This window comes from Onychomys torridus, chromosome 13, assembly GCF_903995425.1.
Source record: "Onychomys torridus chromosome 13, mOncTor1.1, whole genome shotgun sequence".
Lineage (NCBI taxonomy): Eukaryota > Metazoa > Chordata > Mammalia > Rodentia > Cricetidae > Onychomys > Onychomys torridus.
The window spans coordinates 57,831,903-57,847,603 of record NC_050455.1 but is presented as its reverse complement, the minus strand read 5'-3'; the positions used below and the strand labels follow the sequence as shown (position 1 = coordinate 57,847,603).

At 40.6% G+C, this 15,701-nt stretch overlaps 1 protein-coding gene across 7 annotated transcripts in view; it reads right to left on the bottom strand.

Moving 5' to 3' along the window:
- Positions 1 to 15,701, bottom strand: part of Tcf4 (transcription factor 4) — a 346,375-nt gene that overhangs the window by 218,588 nt on the left and 112,086 nt on the right. For all 7 annotated transcript variants that reach the window (XM_036204517.1, XM_036204520.1, XM_036204516.1 and 4 more), the window contains 2 exons: positions 9,167 to 9,228; positions 5,664 to 5,760 (listed from right to left, as the gene is read on the bottom strand). In XM_036204517.1, coding sequence (XP_036060410.1) covers positions 5,664 to 5,760; positions 9,167 to 9,228 — 159 coding nt within the window. The remainder of the gene's footprint in view (positions 1 to 5,663; positions 5,761 to 9,166; positions 9,229 to 15,701) is intronic.

Sequence of the window (15,701 nt, the reverse complement as noted above, 5' to 3'; positions counted from 1 at the left end):
GTGAAAACAGGGAGCTCTGAGCACTCCAGGCAGTGTAGTAAAGGAGGAGCAGACCCCACCCTTTCTACATCCACCAGAGCCACTAAAATCACTAACGCTCACACTCACATCGCCACATTGGTCTCAGTCTTTCAAGAAGATGGTTTAACATATTAAAAGAATCAATACCCTCAAGCCAAGCAAGTAAAATCAAATAAAAACACTATTAAAGACTCCTCCAATCCATAACTGCAGGTGCCATATTATCAGCCCAACACGTGAGAGAGGACAACCAGACAACTCAAGACGAGAAATGCCGTTAAACACACACATACACAAGCACATACACCCCTGGACACCAGGCCTGAGAGTTTATCTCTGTGGTAGAGCACTTGCTGGAATATGTAAGGCCAATTGTGCTGAATTCAATCCCAGAACAAGCAACATAGTAATAGTAATAACAATAATAGTAATAGTAATTATTACTATAATTACAGTAATAATAATGAAGAAGAAAAAGAAAGAATACAGGCATTCAAGAAGGAATGTCCAACATTAATAAACATGCAAGCAACCTGCTCATCTAATTGTTTCAGAATACTTTGAAAGTGATCAAAAGCTTCCAGAGTTGGCTTTTGCTGTTTATTAATATTTACATTTCTGCATCTGACCTACTGGGCTAGTAAAAACCCCATCTGCCTGCGTGGGCTAGTAAAACTACCCATGCTTTGAAAAGATGGCGTTTCTTTGTGGTCATGCTTCCCTTTGCCCGTGAAGATGTGCAAAAACAGTTTTCCTCATAAAAGCCAAATTCAGTGAAAACAAACACCACAGATGTGTCATTTTACAAGAAATCTCTGTCACCTGCCTCCGCCACCAGGGTGGGAAAACTCAGTGCTTCACCTCTGTATGCTGGGGTAAACTCACGGTAGCCAGGAACACTCTGAAGTAATACAAACCTAAATATGCCTGCTAGGCAAACAGAACAGTGGAACTGAATTCTAATGAGCCAGCAGCTGTCACAATATGACCACAGTAACCAAATCAAAATACCAACGGCTAACCCAGAGGAGACTCAAAGGTCACCCTATAAGCCAGCAGCCTTCTTCGGTCCTTCCCGAATCCTCCAACTAATCCCACAGTAAAATGTTCCGCTGAGCTAGTTTAAACCCAGTGACTCTGCTGGTGAGTTATTCACTGGCCTGGTATAGTGTGACTAAGGACTAGATAAATACCACAGCTAGGAGAGTGAGCCACTCACGCTGGGACATGTGCAAACTGCAGCAGCTGCCGCGCCCCTGCAGGCAACTGTTAGACAGGATCACTTTTCATGGCCTCCCCTCACCAATTCATGAGCATAACCTCACTGGGCAACAGGCTCACTGATCCTCCAGCACTGTGGAACTGAGACTCCGGAACAATGGAAGGGAAATGAATGCTTCCCTCCAACCTTAGAGCAAAGACGTGAGGTTGCAAAATATACTATCCACCATTACAAAATACTTAGACCATACTTGCAAGAAGTCGATGCTTGGCAAAATCAAATTTATTATGTTAATCTAGACAGAAACAAATGTTTAAAGACAGACTACTTCTGAAAAATCTATATTCTTTTTGTACACTACATGCCAGGATTTTCAAACAATTCTAGACCATATAGATAGTATTTTATATTTAATTTTAAAGACATGGGTCTCAAACTTATGCCCCTCGGTCCTGTTAGCATGTTCTAAAAGCTACCAACTGACTGCCTGTGAAGGTTTAATTTAGCAGCTTCAAAAACACAGTGAACAAGTATCCAGCAGATAAAGAGTACATTAATATCATTAATAAATCACAGTAACCAGGCATGGTTTGTCTCTTCTATATACAAATCAGTGCATTGGATCATATCTAAGGCAAGTTGGCTGTTAGGTCCCCAAGGAAGACAGTAAGTTAGTCCACAGCAAACATCAAGTGCGAGAGTACGTTATTAATTGGCCTGTGTACTATAGTCTATCAGTCCTGTCCCACAGCCAAACATAAACATAGTCATTTTTTTAGCATAAGTTTGCTTTTTGACTGGTTATATGTCCTTTGCCAGGTTTGCATAGCAACATCTAATGAAACTGTATGTATGACAACCACAGCTAAACAAGGTCTCTCCTAAAGATAACCTGTAGCCAAGGAGGGCCATGAGTCCTCATGACATAACAGACACACGTGAGTGAATGTGTGCACTCATATATGCACAAACATTCGCTCATCTATATCTACATTAGGAATTTCACAACCATGCGACAGGGTGTCACTTTCAGATTAACGAATGTATTTCTAAAAAGAAAAATAATAAGGTCACTTTTATTATTCTTATCAGTTATATCCCATTTGTCCACAGTTTTAAGATAAGGACACAAAATAGACTGATACTGTGTTATTTTGGTATCACACAGAAATTTTATTTTATGAAAATTATAATTTATAGAAGACCATTCATATGAATTCTAAATGTCAAGACTTATCAAAAAAAAAAAAGACTTTGTTATAATGAAGTTTATGGGCAAACATGTCAAATTCTTTATCATGTCATTAAAATGGCATATTGCCATAAGAAAAAGATAGAGCATAATAATGCACTCGGAAAGGAAAGGGGATGCAGTAATCTTTCCTTTCTTTGAAATAAAATAAAACTTCATAAGAAAACAGTTTACAAAAAGGAAAAAAAAAATCAGGTCATCTGCAGTTAATAACTCTTTCCCATAAAATTACCGTCACTTATTTCTGTAGCAGACGCCTAATTCAGTCACAGACTTGATTGATTTGACAATAGAGAATCTGCCCCAATAAAGTGGCTGATTTATTTCCAATGCTATAGCTTTTACCCTGATGTGACATGGCCAAATGAAGTCTTTGAAATATACAGAAATCTTTTGTACTTTTAATGAAAACCAGTTAAAGATTCTAGAGGGGACTCCTGCCCAAAGCTTTCAGTAGATTCTGAGAGATTCTTTTGGTATGAGGAAACCGTCCACAGGGGTGACAGCATTAGAATATAGGCTCAACACAACGAACATTCAGGATTCAACATGAATGTAGTCTAAGAGTTAAACTGCTGGACGGCCAGGGGTCCTAACTTCATCTCTGTTTGCAAATTGCTAGTCTTTAATCTTTGAAAATCATGTCCTGTTTTTATTTAAAATACTAAAAATAAAAAAGCAAAACCCCCAAATGGGATCATCTTAAAAAATAATTTCAGCAGACCTGGGCAAACTCAAAGATCTTTGCTCCCAGAGTCAGGCCATTGGATGTACAAGCCAATCAAGATGTGAGGAGCGAAAGGGGTGTGAAAAGTTGTTCAAGGCCCCAGCACGTTCAGTTCTTTAAAAATATCTTCTAATTCTTCTCTAGACTAAAAATGTAAGGCATCCCATACTTGTTTCAATGTCTTTTTCGCTCTTTGTGTCTCTTTGCACACTGCACAGTGACCTCTCTGCTCTGGGGGTGATTTCCTTGACCCGAGTCTGACACGGCCCCGTTAATGTCAGATAAACCATTTAGCCCAAGCACAATCCTTTTCTGTGCAAAAATCTGCTTGAGGTGGCAAATGTCGCGGTTTGTAAACAATACAGAGCCATGTTTCAGACCAGACAGCTTATCTAACAGAGGAGCCTTTGCACTGAACAGTGGGCAGGAGACTCGCCCACACTACAGCATTTCTCATCACAATGGGGGACTCTCTCGTGGCCTTCAGAGAGTGATGGCAGGAAGGCAGACGGGTGAAAGGGAGAAGCTGACGTGGGTTTTCAGCTTCAACAGCAACCACGTAGAAAGAACCACGTCCAGGGTGTCAGCCCACTTACACTTAACTAGTTTGGATAAAAAACTAACGTGTGAAATCGCTGTCCAGGAAGACGGAGCACGGCAGGTATCTGACATGGTTGTACGCCTTGCTATGTTCTGAAACATTAGCCCATCAGATTGCTCTTCAACTTGTTCCCACACATACCAAACTTTTAAACACGAGTGCTTTACATAGTTTAGGTAACATTTTAGCTCATTAGAGAATAATCACTTTAGGCTTTTCTAAGTGAAGTCTGGAGTTCTTTTCACATTACTTCTCAGATCACTTTCTTTCACTTTATCTTTGACTTTATCTTACACAGTTAGGTAAAAATAAACAGAAGCAAAGAGCCACGTATTAAAATCATGGCTACACACACCAAAGAGTCTAAACTTGTCCAATAAAATCTAAGTTGACAAATACCTTGTCACCTGTTTCCACATATCTTGAGTTAGCTAAGGCCTGATGTATTTTTCACCAATAATTGAAAAGAGCTACTCTAGCTCTAGTTAAAAATTACAACGTTAATATAAAATTTATCATTTTGAAGGTTAAAAAAAAAAACCCTAGCAAAAACAAGAACCTAGATCAAACAGTGTCTTGTGGTACTCAGAAGAAGACACTCAAAGGCTAAACATGATGTTATCCATTAAAAACCACTTTCTGTTAAATACCTGATTTGATGGCAATTAAAAAAAAAAGAAAAGACTGAGATTAAAGGACCATCAACATCTTAAGTAACTGGCAAAGCTACCGAGGTTTCAAATCAGGACACTCTTGAAAAGCGTTCGCAATTCCAGTTCAGTACAATATAATTATTGCTCAGTATTTTCCTTGGAGAATGGTCCAACAGCTTATGTCATGAAAGTGAACTTCATTTATCGACAGATCTGCAATAGAATTTGGCCAACCTGAAAGGCTTCCTGATATTGTGAAGAACTCACATTTCCTAGAACAAAGATCATTGTCTTCAATCAAAACTGAAGTAGCCAGCTACTGGGACTGTTTAAGTCATTATGAATTATCCTTTCATTGCTCAGGTTTACTGCTGTTAAACAAACATCCCGACTGAGCAGTCAAAAGCAGAGAAATATGCTAACAAAGCCAGAATGTAGGGCATGACAGAAATCTGCAGACAGACACAAACCACAAGCAGCCACACAGCTTCTGTAAAGGCATATAGGATGAGGGCTATCTAGAGCTGCGCTTCTCAACCTTCCTAATGCTGTGACCCTTTAATACGGTTCCTCATGTTGTGGTGACCCCAACTATAAATTTATTTTTATTGCTACTTCACAACTGTAATTTTGCTACCGTTATGAATCATGATGTAAGTATCTGATATGCAGGATATCTGATGTGCGATCCCAAAGGGGTCACAACCCTCAAGTTGAGAAACACTAACCTAGACAGTCAACGTAGAGTCTACATACACCCTGACAAAAACACAATCAGACAATACAGTTCAGCTTGAGGGAGTTACTCTCTGATTACACATCTTTGTCAATCATGAAGCCAAATACTTTATTACAAATGTTCTCGACTTCTTCAGCGTGTACTGAGGAAATGACTATTAAACGACACTTTATGTCTAAGGAAGACAATAGTCTACATACATCCTGAATGACTGAAAATCTTTAATTCCATGTTTGTAAGAATTAGTGCTTGCTGTTCTGTTCGCCAACAGCCACAGCCATTTTATTCTTTTATTTATGAGTGGTATTCCTATCATTTAAGAGCACTGTAGTAAACTGACTGACTATCCCTACTCCTAAAAACTGAACGTCTGTCTGAGGCACATTTCCCCTTCCATGGCAAAACATAGGCTTTCCAAAAGCACATGTCAATATAAAACTTTTCTTACTTTGTATTCTGGAATTGACAAAAGGTGGAGAGAGATTGTCATGTGACCCAAGATCCCTGCTGGTCATGTGGTCATAGGGAGTCCCATCTCCATAGTTCTGTAAATAAAATAACAGAGTAAGTCTCTTCATTTTACATTTATAAACACACCTCAATACTGAAACCCATCCTACCAGAGAAACTGGAGTCAGGTATCATCCGGCCCATGAAATCTCACTGTAAGAACTTGTACCTTCAGGGGACTAGCAGACACAAGGGAACTCCTGAATCCACAGAATTCAAATGTTTCCCACAGTAATAGCTGTGAAATCTTGATATAATGATAATGCTACCAGCTTCATAGAATTGTTGATGTGATAAAATGAAATAAATGTGTAAACAGCCAACACCTATGAAGTAAACTGCATGTAACAAGAGTTATTCTTTCTCAAAACCTATGTTAAAGTAGGGCGAAACGATTCATAGTCTGCAATGATTTGCCTCTTGTGAAAGCAAGGTAGAGCTGTTTAAGCAACATTTAGCTTGTAATACTAAAGCATCAATGTTTTATTGTAGCTACTGTTGCAGCTGCAAAATGGATGCTTCATTATATTAGTAATTAACACGTAAGAATGTGAAGAATAACACATTTGAACTATGAATGAACATCACAGCTTCAGACCAGGCCTGTGAGATGGTTCAGAGAGAAGAGGGGTCCTCTCTGTATCCACCTGAAAACCGGAGTTCAACCTCCAGAATCCATGTAAAAGTGGGACAAAAATAAATAAATAAATAACCCTACAATGCTGTCCTTTGACCTCTAGATCTGGGCAGTGACAATGTATATGCCCTCCCCCACCTTCATATACACACACTCATACCCAGTAATACATAAAGGTTAAAGCTTCAACATGAATCAGTATGTATGCAGGTAAACAAAATATGCCACACAAAAGCAATTTTAAGGGGAATCGTTTTTGAAAAAAATGTCTCACTAGAATAATGATCTCCTCATCTTAGGAATTTAAAAAATAATACATTGTTTGTAAGCTTTCCATTCAATTCAATTCCATGAAGAATTTCAATAACATCTAAGAAAGAGTTAAAACCAACTGTGTTATTTGATTCAAATCTCGGTCTATTAAAGAGCATGAAGTGACCAGAAAGCAGGGCGGGGGAAGCGTCTGCTCAGCTGGGTGAACTGTCCATAAAGTCTAAGTCAAATTTACTCAGAGGTATCCGTTTGGTATGTTAGCCAAAGGGCAGAATCTGCCCACACATGAAAGATGGATGCCGTGCGAACAGTGAAAAGCCACATCACTTCAGTGTAAAGGCCTGAGACTCTCGGGACAGGCAACTCTGCTCTCTCTCACCTCTCTTCCTTTACAAAAAAATTAACCAGGATGACGCTAGAATCTAATCCTGGTAGGATGTTCATTTGTAACTAGATGTCACACACTAAGGACACATCCAGGCATTGTATAATGCTGATTATTATTTATGACATTTCCTCATCCTAGACAGCGTACTACAAACTTCAAATACATTATGGAACTCAATTATCAGCACAGTACTTTGTGTGGAAGATAGTTCCAGAACTTGGGGATGGGAAGAAAAGGGACACAGTAAGGTCACCTAATATAAGTCTACAAACATCTATCTTGGGAAAGCCCCTGGATTTGGGAGACGTAAGTTACAATACAGTGATTCAAATCATTCACCAATATGTATCTTGTGTATATTTATATATTCATGTGTGTGTATGTGTTCATATGTACTCACTTGTGTGTGTGGTCCATGTGTGTGGATGCCAGAAGCCAAATTCAACCATAAAAGGTACAGATTAGGGTAGGCTAACTTGTCAGTGAGCCCCAGGTGCTGGGATTTTAAGTGGCACAGTACTATCCCTGGATTTTTTTTTCTTAACAATGCATTATAGGAATCCAACCCTAGGCTTTATGATTATATATAAGCTCTTTGCTGACTAACCTATGTCCCAAGCCCTACCAATGCATTTCTTTCTTTTTTTTCTTTTTTAATTATACTTATTTACTTACTTTGTATGTGTGTCATGGGTGGGAGTGCCACACACATGTGCCACAGCTTATACAAGTCAAAGGACAACTTGGAGTCAGTTCTCTCTCTACCAAGTAGGTCACAGGGATGGAGTGGTCTACACTTAACAGTAAGCGCCTTTACCCACTGGGCCATCTCAAGCTTGTTTATGTCAATGAAATTGCAGTTTCTAGAAATTACGTTTGAAAGTAAACCAGAAAGATTCTAAATGGGCTTTGTTTGGCAAAATGCAGTTGAAAGGACATTGTATATTAGACTACATCCACACTGTAAGACATTTTAAATTTTAAAAGTAAGCTACTGGTAGGAAACTAATAGTAAGAAGTTAATATAAAATTAATAATGTATTATTTTTACTATGAGAATTTAGCTCAGTATCTATAGGGTTGTACTGAATCACATAAGAAGAACCTAAGAAAGTCTAAATGAACAGAACAATAGAGGGGCATTCTGTCATCCCCACGTGCTGTCAAGGGACTAGATTTATTTGTGCAAGTGTGGACTGTAACATGAGGAGGAGGAAAGACTTCCTCAACCCATCCATATAATGCACTAGAATGTCAAGCTCGACAGCTGCTCCACAGCTCAACAGAGTTCCTCCTGGGCTTAGAGATCCTGCTACACCCTGAGACCAGCTTGAGGCGCACAGTGCCAAGGACAGGTGCAAAGTGTTAAGTATGACTGGCTAAAATAGCCTTTGTGGCAGCTTGATGGCCCACCTCTGCCTCCAGGGCCAGAGCAGAGTCCTCCCCCAGTGCAAAATGATGGGAACAGTTACAGTAGGATGTCCCCTCCCAGAAGAATGCTGCAGGAAAGAAGCAGGAAGAGAAGGGTTGTTCATTTTACTGCGCTAAGTCTGCTTAACTGGAGACACTCTATGTGTATTAGGAAGCCTGCTGTGGGCTTAGAGCACCTAAAAAAAAAATATATAGTAAAGATACCATATGCAATGGCCTGCCTGGTGGAGCAGCAGCATGGCCACAAAGTAAAACTAATGCAGACCTGCTGTGCAAATCATACCAATAAGCTCTAACTCCATGGAGTGTTATTCAGGAGTCTAGTCACACCAATACATGAGTGATAAATTAGGATTTATTTAAGCTTGGTCTGAACGCAACAAATGAGTTTCTATCACACTTGATCACTGGCTGGCAAAGGTTTGGCCATGTGGTTGCTAAAAGAGTTCTCTTCAGGTTAGCGCCACCAATTCAACAGGTACCCAACTCAGGTGTGGTAACCAATAAAATCAAAGCAGCCCAGAAAGCTGCCCTCAATAAACTGATTACACATATAGATCTGTGCAGGTGCGTGTGCATGTGTATGTGTGTGCATGCAGGCACATATGTAGGCACTCTTTGCGTATGCATGCCTGATGCATGTGAGAAGCTAAGTCAATTTACAGATATGCCATGTCTGCCTGCAGGGGAAAAAAAGATGATATATACTTACCCTGGATGGGCTTGGATGGCCTCCATTCCCCCAGGACCCTGAGCTACTTCTGTCTTCTACATCTAGGGACAAGAGAGAAGTTCTTTAGGCTTTCTTGCAATAATTCTTTCGTTTTGTATATGCCCTTTTAAATTAATGTTTCAAATTAATCTCCTGTTGCCTTTAATTAAGAACCAGGCACAGGGCTACCATGATGACAGTGGCTTCTGACCCATCTACTTAAATTAACTAATTTAGATTCACAGCAGACGTGAACTGGACCCTCAGGAACCAGAGGTATGCACATAAAAATTGCTTCTATCCTCCACAGCATTTGATAGCCTCCGTTGTGAGAGATAGGAAATGGCGCTTAAAGTTTTATTAAAATCTTTTGAACAAAACAAACTTAAAAGTACAGGAACACAATTTAAATCCAAAGGGAAAGTTAAGCTGAAGTAAATACCCACACTGACACTTTCAACATCACTGCCAGAACATGACTAGGTACTGTTTGTTCTCTAGACAAGTTTATTACCGCAGACAACAGACGTACGACCAAAACTACACAACGAAAGGACTTGGTGGTTTGCTTTCACTAGCACAGTGAAGAGGTATTTGGGCTTTTCTAAAGGTTGTGGAGACGCCTTCTGTTTCTAACAAAACAAAACAAACAAAAAACCAGAATGGTACATATAGCCTAAACTATCATCATCATTACCACCACCATCATCATCATCATCATCACCTTCATCATTGCTTTGAGAGCTTGATATAATGCATTTGGTCATATTCACCCGTACCCCAACTCTTTCTAGGTCCATTCCCCCCGCCTTTCCCTACCCACCCAATTTTATTTCCTATTTTCTTTTTAATCTTTTGAGACTAATTTCTGCTGCCCAAATATTATTGATGTATGGTCTTCTACTACAGAGTACATTATTATCCTGGTATTTGATATGTAGAAACTAAAGTTGATATTAGATGATAAGGCAATATTTGATTTCAGTAAGGCATGCTTGAAGAGACCCCAGTCAACAACCAGGAAGTTGGGATCCACTGAACTCTCCCCCTGCACTGTTCTAATGCTGACTAGGTAAGGAACATTCCTTCATGGGTGTTGTGAGCAACAGACCTGAGGACAGCAGAGTCGTGACGTTCTGAGGCTCACTCTCTATTGGGGGATGGCTCTGAGATTTTTTGATGGAAAGCCCATTATAAGCATGAAAAGTTCCCCTGTTTTGTATATTTTTTGATCCTGGGAGATAACAGACGGCCATCACAAACATCCCCTGACAGAATCGGAGGAGGGTGCGAAACTCTGATCCAGGAGACGTGAAACCCCATGTACTAACTCTCCGAACGTCTCCCTGATACTGTTTATTCTCTTACTGGCCTCTGACGCTCCTTTCATTACTGCTGGTTTATTATCGGCAGGAGCAATCACAGTGTAATTAATTGGCTTATTTTTGGGTACAGAGGAGTACATGGTGTTACAGGATATCTTAAGAGATGGGATAGCGACAATAACTTACTGCTAATAAACCTGAATCTTCCCCTTCCATCTATCTCTCAGTGGCCCTCATCTCCTGGCCCCACGGCCCTTCCTCCTGAAGTCTTCCCCATCCCCCTTTTTTCTCCCCTGACCATAGTCTCTTGGTTCCTCTTGGTTGGTACCCCAGCAGGTAAGGAACTACAGGCAGATGTCCCCAATGGACAGTTAGACTCAGTGCATGGCAAGCTTAAGGCACAGACAAGCAAGCTGAGGAGACCACATCGAGTCTGAAGAAAAGGTGTAAAACTTTCCCAAACCCTGCTGTTCAATGACCCAGCATGCCGCCCTATCCTGTACACACTGAGCTGGAGTGAGTACACAAAGAAGGCACTTGCAACCCTCGGGGATTTTCACACGAGTGAGCTGTGTATCCTGCGTGGTTCTCTTAATTCTTAAATAAAACACAAATATCTTGGGGGGGGGGTGCAAAAATAAAAGCTCTCAATCACTGCAGGTTTTATAGGTTTTCAAACATTTAGAACAACCTGACTTTTCCCAGGCAACTTGGATTGATGGGGGAGCCTGCCCTTAAATCTGCCCACAGGCAAGAAAGGGCTAGATTTGATTTTCTCTGTCTGTCATAGACTTCATAGTGACTGGACTTGTCTATCTTTCAATTACAAAGGGGGAGGGGGGACTTTAAACATACAATATAGGTGAGGGCAAAATGGACCATATCGTTCTGCCAGAGAATCTCCATTGGGGACAATTTTGCCACCAAAAGGCATCGGCAAGTTCCACAGGCAGTTTTAGCTATCACAGGTTTAGGAAAGAGGTCAGGAGCATTGCCAAGCATACTACAATAGCACAGGACAGCCCTTTCAATCAAGAATGCTCTTGCCCCAAGTACAGACCTTGCTGAGACACAGTCACCCTAGGCCAGTGTAAACAGAAAAGGAGTTGGAGAAAAGATGGGCTGCCATTTGACTTGTGACTTACTAAGAATTCTTCCCCCAATACACTGTGGCTATGGATTTGAACCCAAGCTTGAGCTGCATGGTTTCAGGAGACCTTTTATGCCTATCTTCTGTCCACCAAATAAAAGGAAAAAAAAAAAAAATGGTCAACCTAGCAGCCTGCTAATTAGCAGGCAGATAAAACACATCAAAACTTGAGTATTCCCAACTGGGCAATTTCAAAAGCGAGCAAGCCACTAATTAAAAATGCTGGAAGTCGAGCTTTTTCAAAACAGGTTAAATACTGGCTGGGTTCCTTCACAAAGACATTCCCACCCAATCATATCTGACTGCTCTTTTCCCATCCTTTCCCATTTCCATCTCTCTCATTTCCTGACCTCACACTGCTCTGCCTTCCTCTCTGTTTCCTCTCTTTTACTGCTCTCTTTTGAACAAGATCTTCCCTCCCTTAGCTGGCTAGATCCAGAGAATGAGGACACATCATCAGGTCCACCAAACTCAATAAAGAGGACCACCCAATGAATTCTAATTATATTTTAGCTTGAAAAAAAAATCTATATAAACTGATACACATTTATGTAACGCAAAAAGGAAGTCCGTTGTGGCAATTCACAAACAGGTAAACATGTCACTTTTCAGCCATCCTGTGTACATCCTCTCTGCCCTAAGCTTCAGACCTGCCAGTCACATAAGTGTTTCCTCAATAACCAGGCCAGTGCATCTCATCTCAAACTCCACCCGCCTCCATCTGAATTGCTTGGCATGATCACTTCAAAGCCAGCCTCATAGGGTCCATCTCAGACACAGAGTCTGGACCTCACCAGTGAGGCAAAGGCCACTGTGTTTATCGCAAGGTCCCTGGGTAATTTTCATGCACATCGCGGAGTATGAGAAGCAGGAGACTATGCTACTAGAAACCAGGCAATGATGTCCATTCCCCTACAGCAGCCTACCTCACAGAGTACCTTCAAAAGGTTCTCTGGACAATGGTAGTTAGCTAGTCTTAAGAGCACATACTGTGCTTGCAGAGGACGCCCAGAACACACATCTGGAAGTTCACAACTGTCTGTAACTCCAGTTCCATGTTCTTGTCTCAAAGCATCCCAATGGTACTTGCTCAAATTACTTTGTGTGTGCCCTGCACCTGGCTTTTACCTGCCCACCATTCATCCTATGCCAGACACTGCACAGTCTTTGATGTCAGCCATGGCTTTGTTCCTATTACTCCCTGTGCCTAGAAGGGGTATCCAACCTTCTGACACTACAACACAGCATAGTCACTGACAACTACAAAGTCCGTGCTTGAGACCTACAGAATCGACTTTAAAACAAAAGAAAAGAAAAAATATTGAGTTTTGTTCCAAACAGGATTTCACTATGTAGCCTTGGCTGTCCTAAAACACGGTAAGTAGACCAGGTTGGCCTCAACTCACAGAGACCCTCCTGCCTCTGCCTCCCAAAGGCTGGGATTAAATATTTTAAAGTAAGTTGACAGTTTTATGCAAACTTTTTAGCTGTCTCTGGTCACATGTGACCTGAATGCCATGAGGTAGACATGCCTAACTGTTCCTTCCCTCTCAGATGAAATGAACCTGAAGGTGTGACCAGCCTTGTGCCGGACACTTATATGTCCTAACAGGATGCCAACTTCACCTATGAGAAAAGTAAGGGTTGGGGGGCTAGAAAGGTGCCCAAAGTGTTAGTACACAGCCGAGGGCAGACAAATACACAGCTGATATGAGATCATGATTCAGGGAGGACACCAAGCAAATGCTCAGGGGCATGAATGTCTCAATTCTATACCCAGTTAGAATGCTCCTTCTTGTCTCCCAGATGGAGCAAAGGTATTTTAAAAAGCACATTTTCTAACCACTCATAAAACATTAAAGATATTCAATAACAGGTAAGTTAAACAAACATTTGAATCACAAAGTAACGGCATAAAAGACATATAGTAATTCTATCAAGACAGATGCCATGATGGGCTAGATATTTGCTTGAGGCACATGGAAACTTTAGAAGCTATTATACTGGCAAAGATGAAAAGAAAATTTAATGCAGTTATCAGAATAAACGATGAAAATTGTTCAAGGTAAACAAAAGTAACACTTGCTTTAAATTTCATGGAAAATTCAAGTTCTCCCAATAAAAGTCAGACTAGAAAAAAACAATTCACTTTATCTATAGAAATCACACTTGTGGAGTTGCTGAGGCTAGGGCAGTATTATAGTTCATTAAATAGACATTTCTTCTACAAATAACCCTGTGGAGATACACACATTCCACCCCAAGCAGTGATGAATATGTATAATATAGACCTTACAGCAAAGAAACATGCTTAGCTACCTCTCAATACCTTGTATGGTACACAGCAGAGGATGGGTTCATTTGTTTTTTACTGAAACAAGCAAGCAGAAAGTGAAGAAGAAAAAAAAACAGCATTTTTGGTATAGGAAAGTGTTTACATCTCAACTATGAGACAAAACAACAGAGAAGATCCAGGTAACACAGTAACAAAACAAAAACAACAGAAAAAAGATGCTGGCAGAGGATGTCCAAAGAGCCAACTCCCGCAACCCCTTGTGTACAAGTAACCAGTCACCTCTTCACCGTGGGCCTGGGAAGGGATCACAATGCTATGGACCGAAAGAATGATACAAATACCAGCAGATGAAAGAAATTACATTTTTAAAGTTGAAAGGAGCTCAACGGCCTGAGGTTTTTCTGATAATCATCCAAAATGTGATAGTCTTGGCAACTTCAACAGATGTGTGGTTGCTCTGAAAATCAACAAGCCATTGAGGAACTCTCGACTCATGTGGTTAGTTCTGTGAAGTCATTCTAAAATGTCTGACCCTTCACCGCCAAATTAGAAAAGTTATCTGGGCAGAGCTTGGACACAAGTTGACCCTGACAGGGAGGATCCCCTAACAGGTTTCTAACTTTCGCTGGTTTTCCATCCATTTACTGCTCTTCGGGACTTGATTGCTCAGATCTCCACTTCATGGACAATGATGCTGAAACTATCAAGGAAACTGTGCAAACCTTGAAACTCTGTGCTGGGAGATGGGAGCAGACTTAGATTGGAACAGGGGCTCTTCTGTGCCCATTATCATAGTCCAAATAAGTCACTGGCCACTCTGAACTTATTTTTGTGAACCATAAAATAAGCGAGTTTGATTTCCATTCTTGGAAATAGGACAGGCTAGTATATTTGGATAACCCTCCCACAGAACACTAAAAATGATGGATAACAGGGTTTTTTTTTTCTTTTATGTCTTCTTTAAAATACTAATGAGCTGACATGATATGAAAGTTCCATACAGCCAAAGCAAAAATCAAAGCGAAAGTTGGAACCCAGGGCACAAGAAGACATGTCTGCCTGGAGGACATGTTCCAACTTAGAAAATTTAATGGCCTCTTCAAACAAAGAAATAAGAAGAGAAGACTAAGACCTACCCAAGGGGGGACAAAGGGGAAGAGAGAATTTGTAAGCTTAAGGAGATACCTTTACAGTAAATGGTTAATTTACACTCATTAAACACAAGTACCAACCTCAGAAGAAATCCCTACTGAGAGTACCTCATCTGCTCAAGGCCTCTAAAACTGAAGTTCTCCAACTTGAAAACTAGGACTGAAGGAAATCTGAGTCTCATACTTTTATGGTTCCTAGTTTGGCCTAACTGAGCAGAGACTTGTGCACAGTCACCTGGAGGGGAGGGAAACACAAAATAATGAGGATGCACAAATGCTACTTTCCCCATGGAGTGCTGAGAGGCCTTATCATAAGTGAGAATTCAATCAGCATTAGATTTGCTCGGTGGCTCCAGTTATCTTTAAAATATTCCTTTCGTGTCTTATCACCAACGCATCTTTCTGCATGTCATATATAAGTGAAGTGGTGTCAAAGATTATTCTAGATGCCTGCAGACCTATAGAAAGAAACAGACCACATATTAAGCAAATATATTCCTAATTAGAAATAAACATGTCTCAGAGCTAACTGGGGAGTTTGGTTATACGTTGAGCTGGAGATTGATTCTTTCCATTGAGCCTAGAACCTACTAAATACCAAGATGCTAGAGCA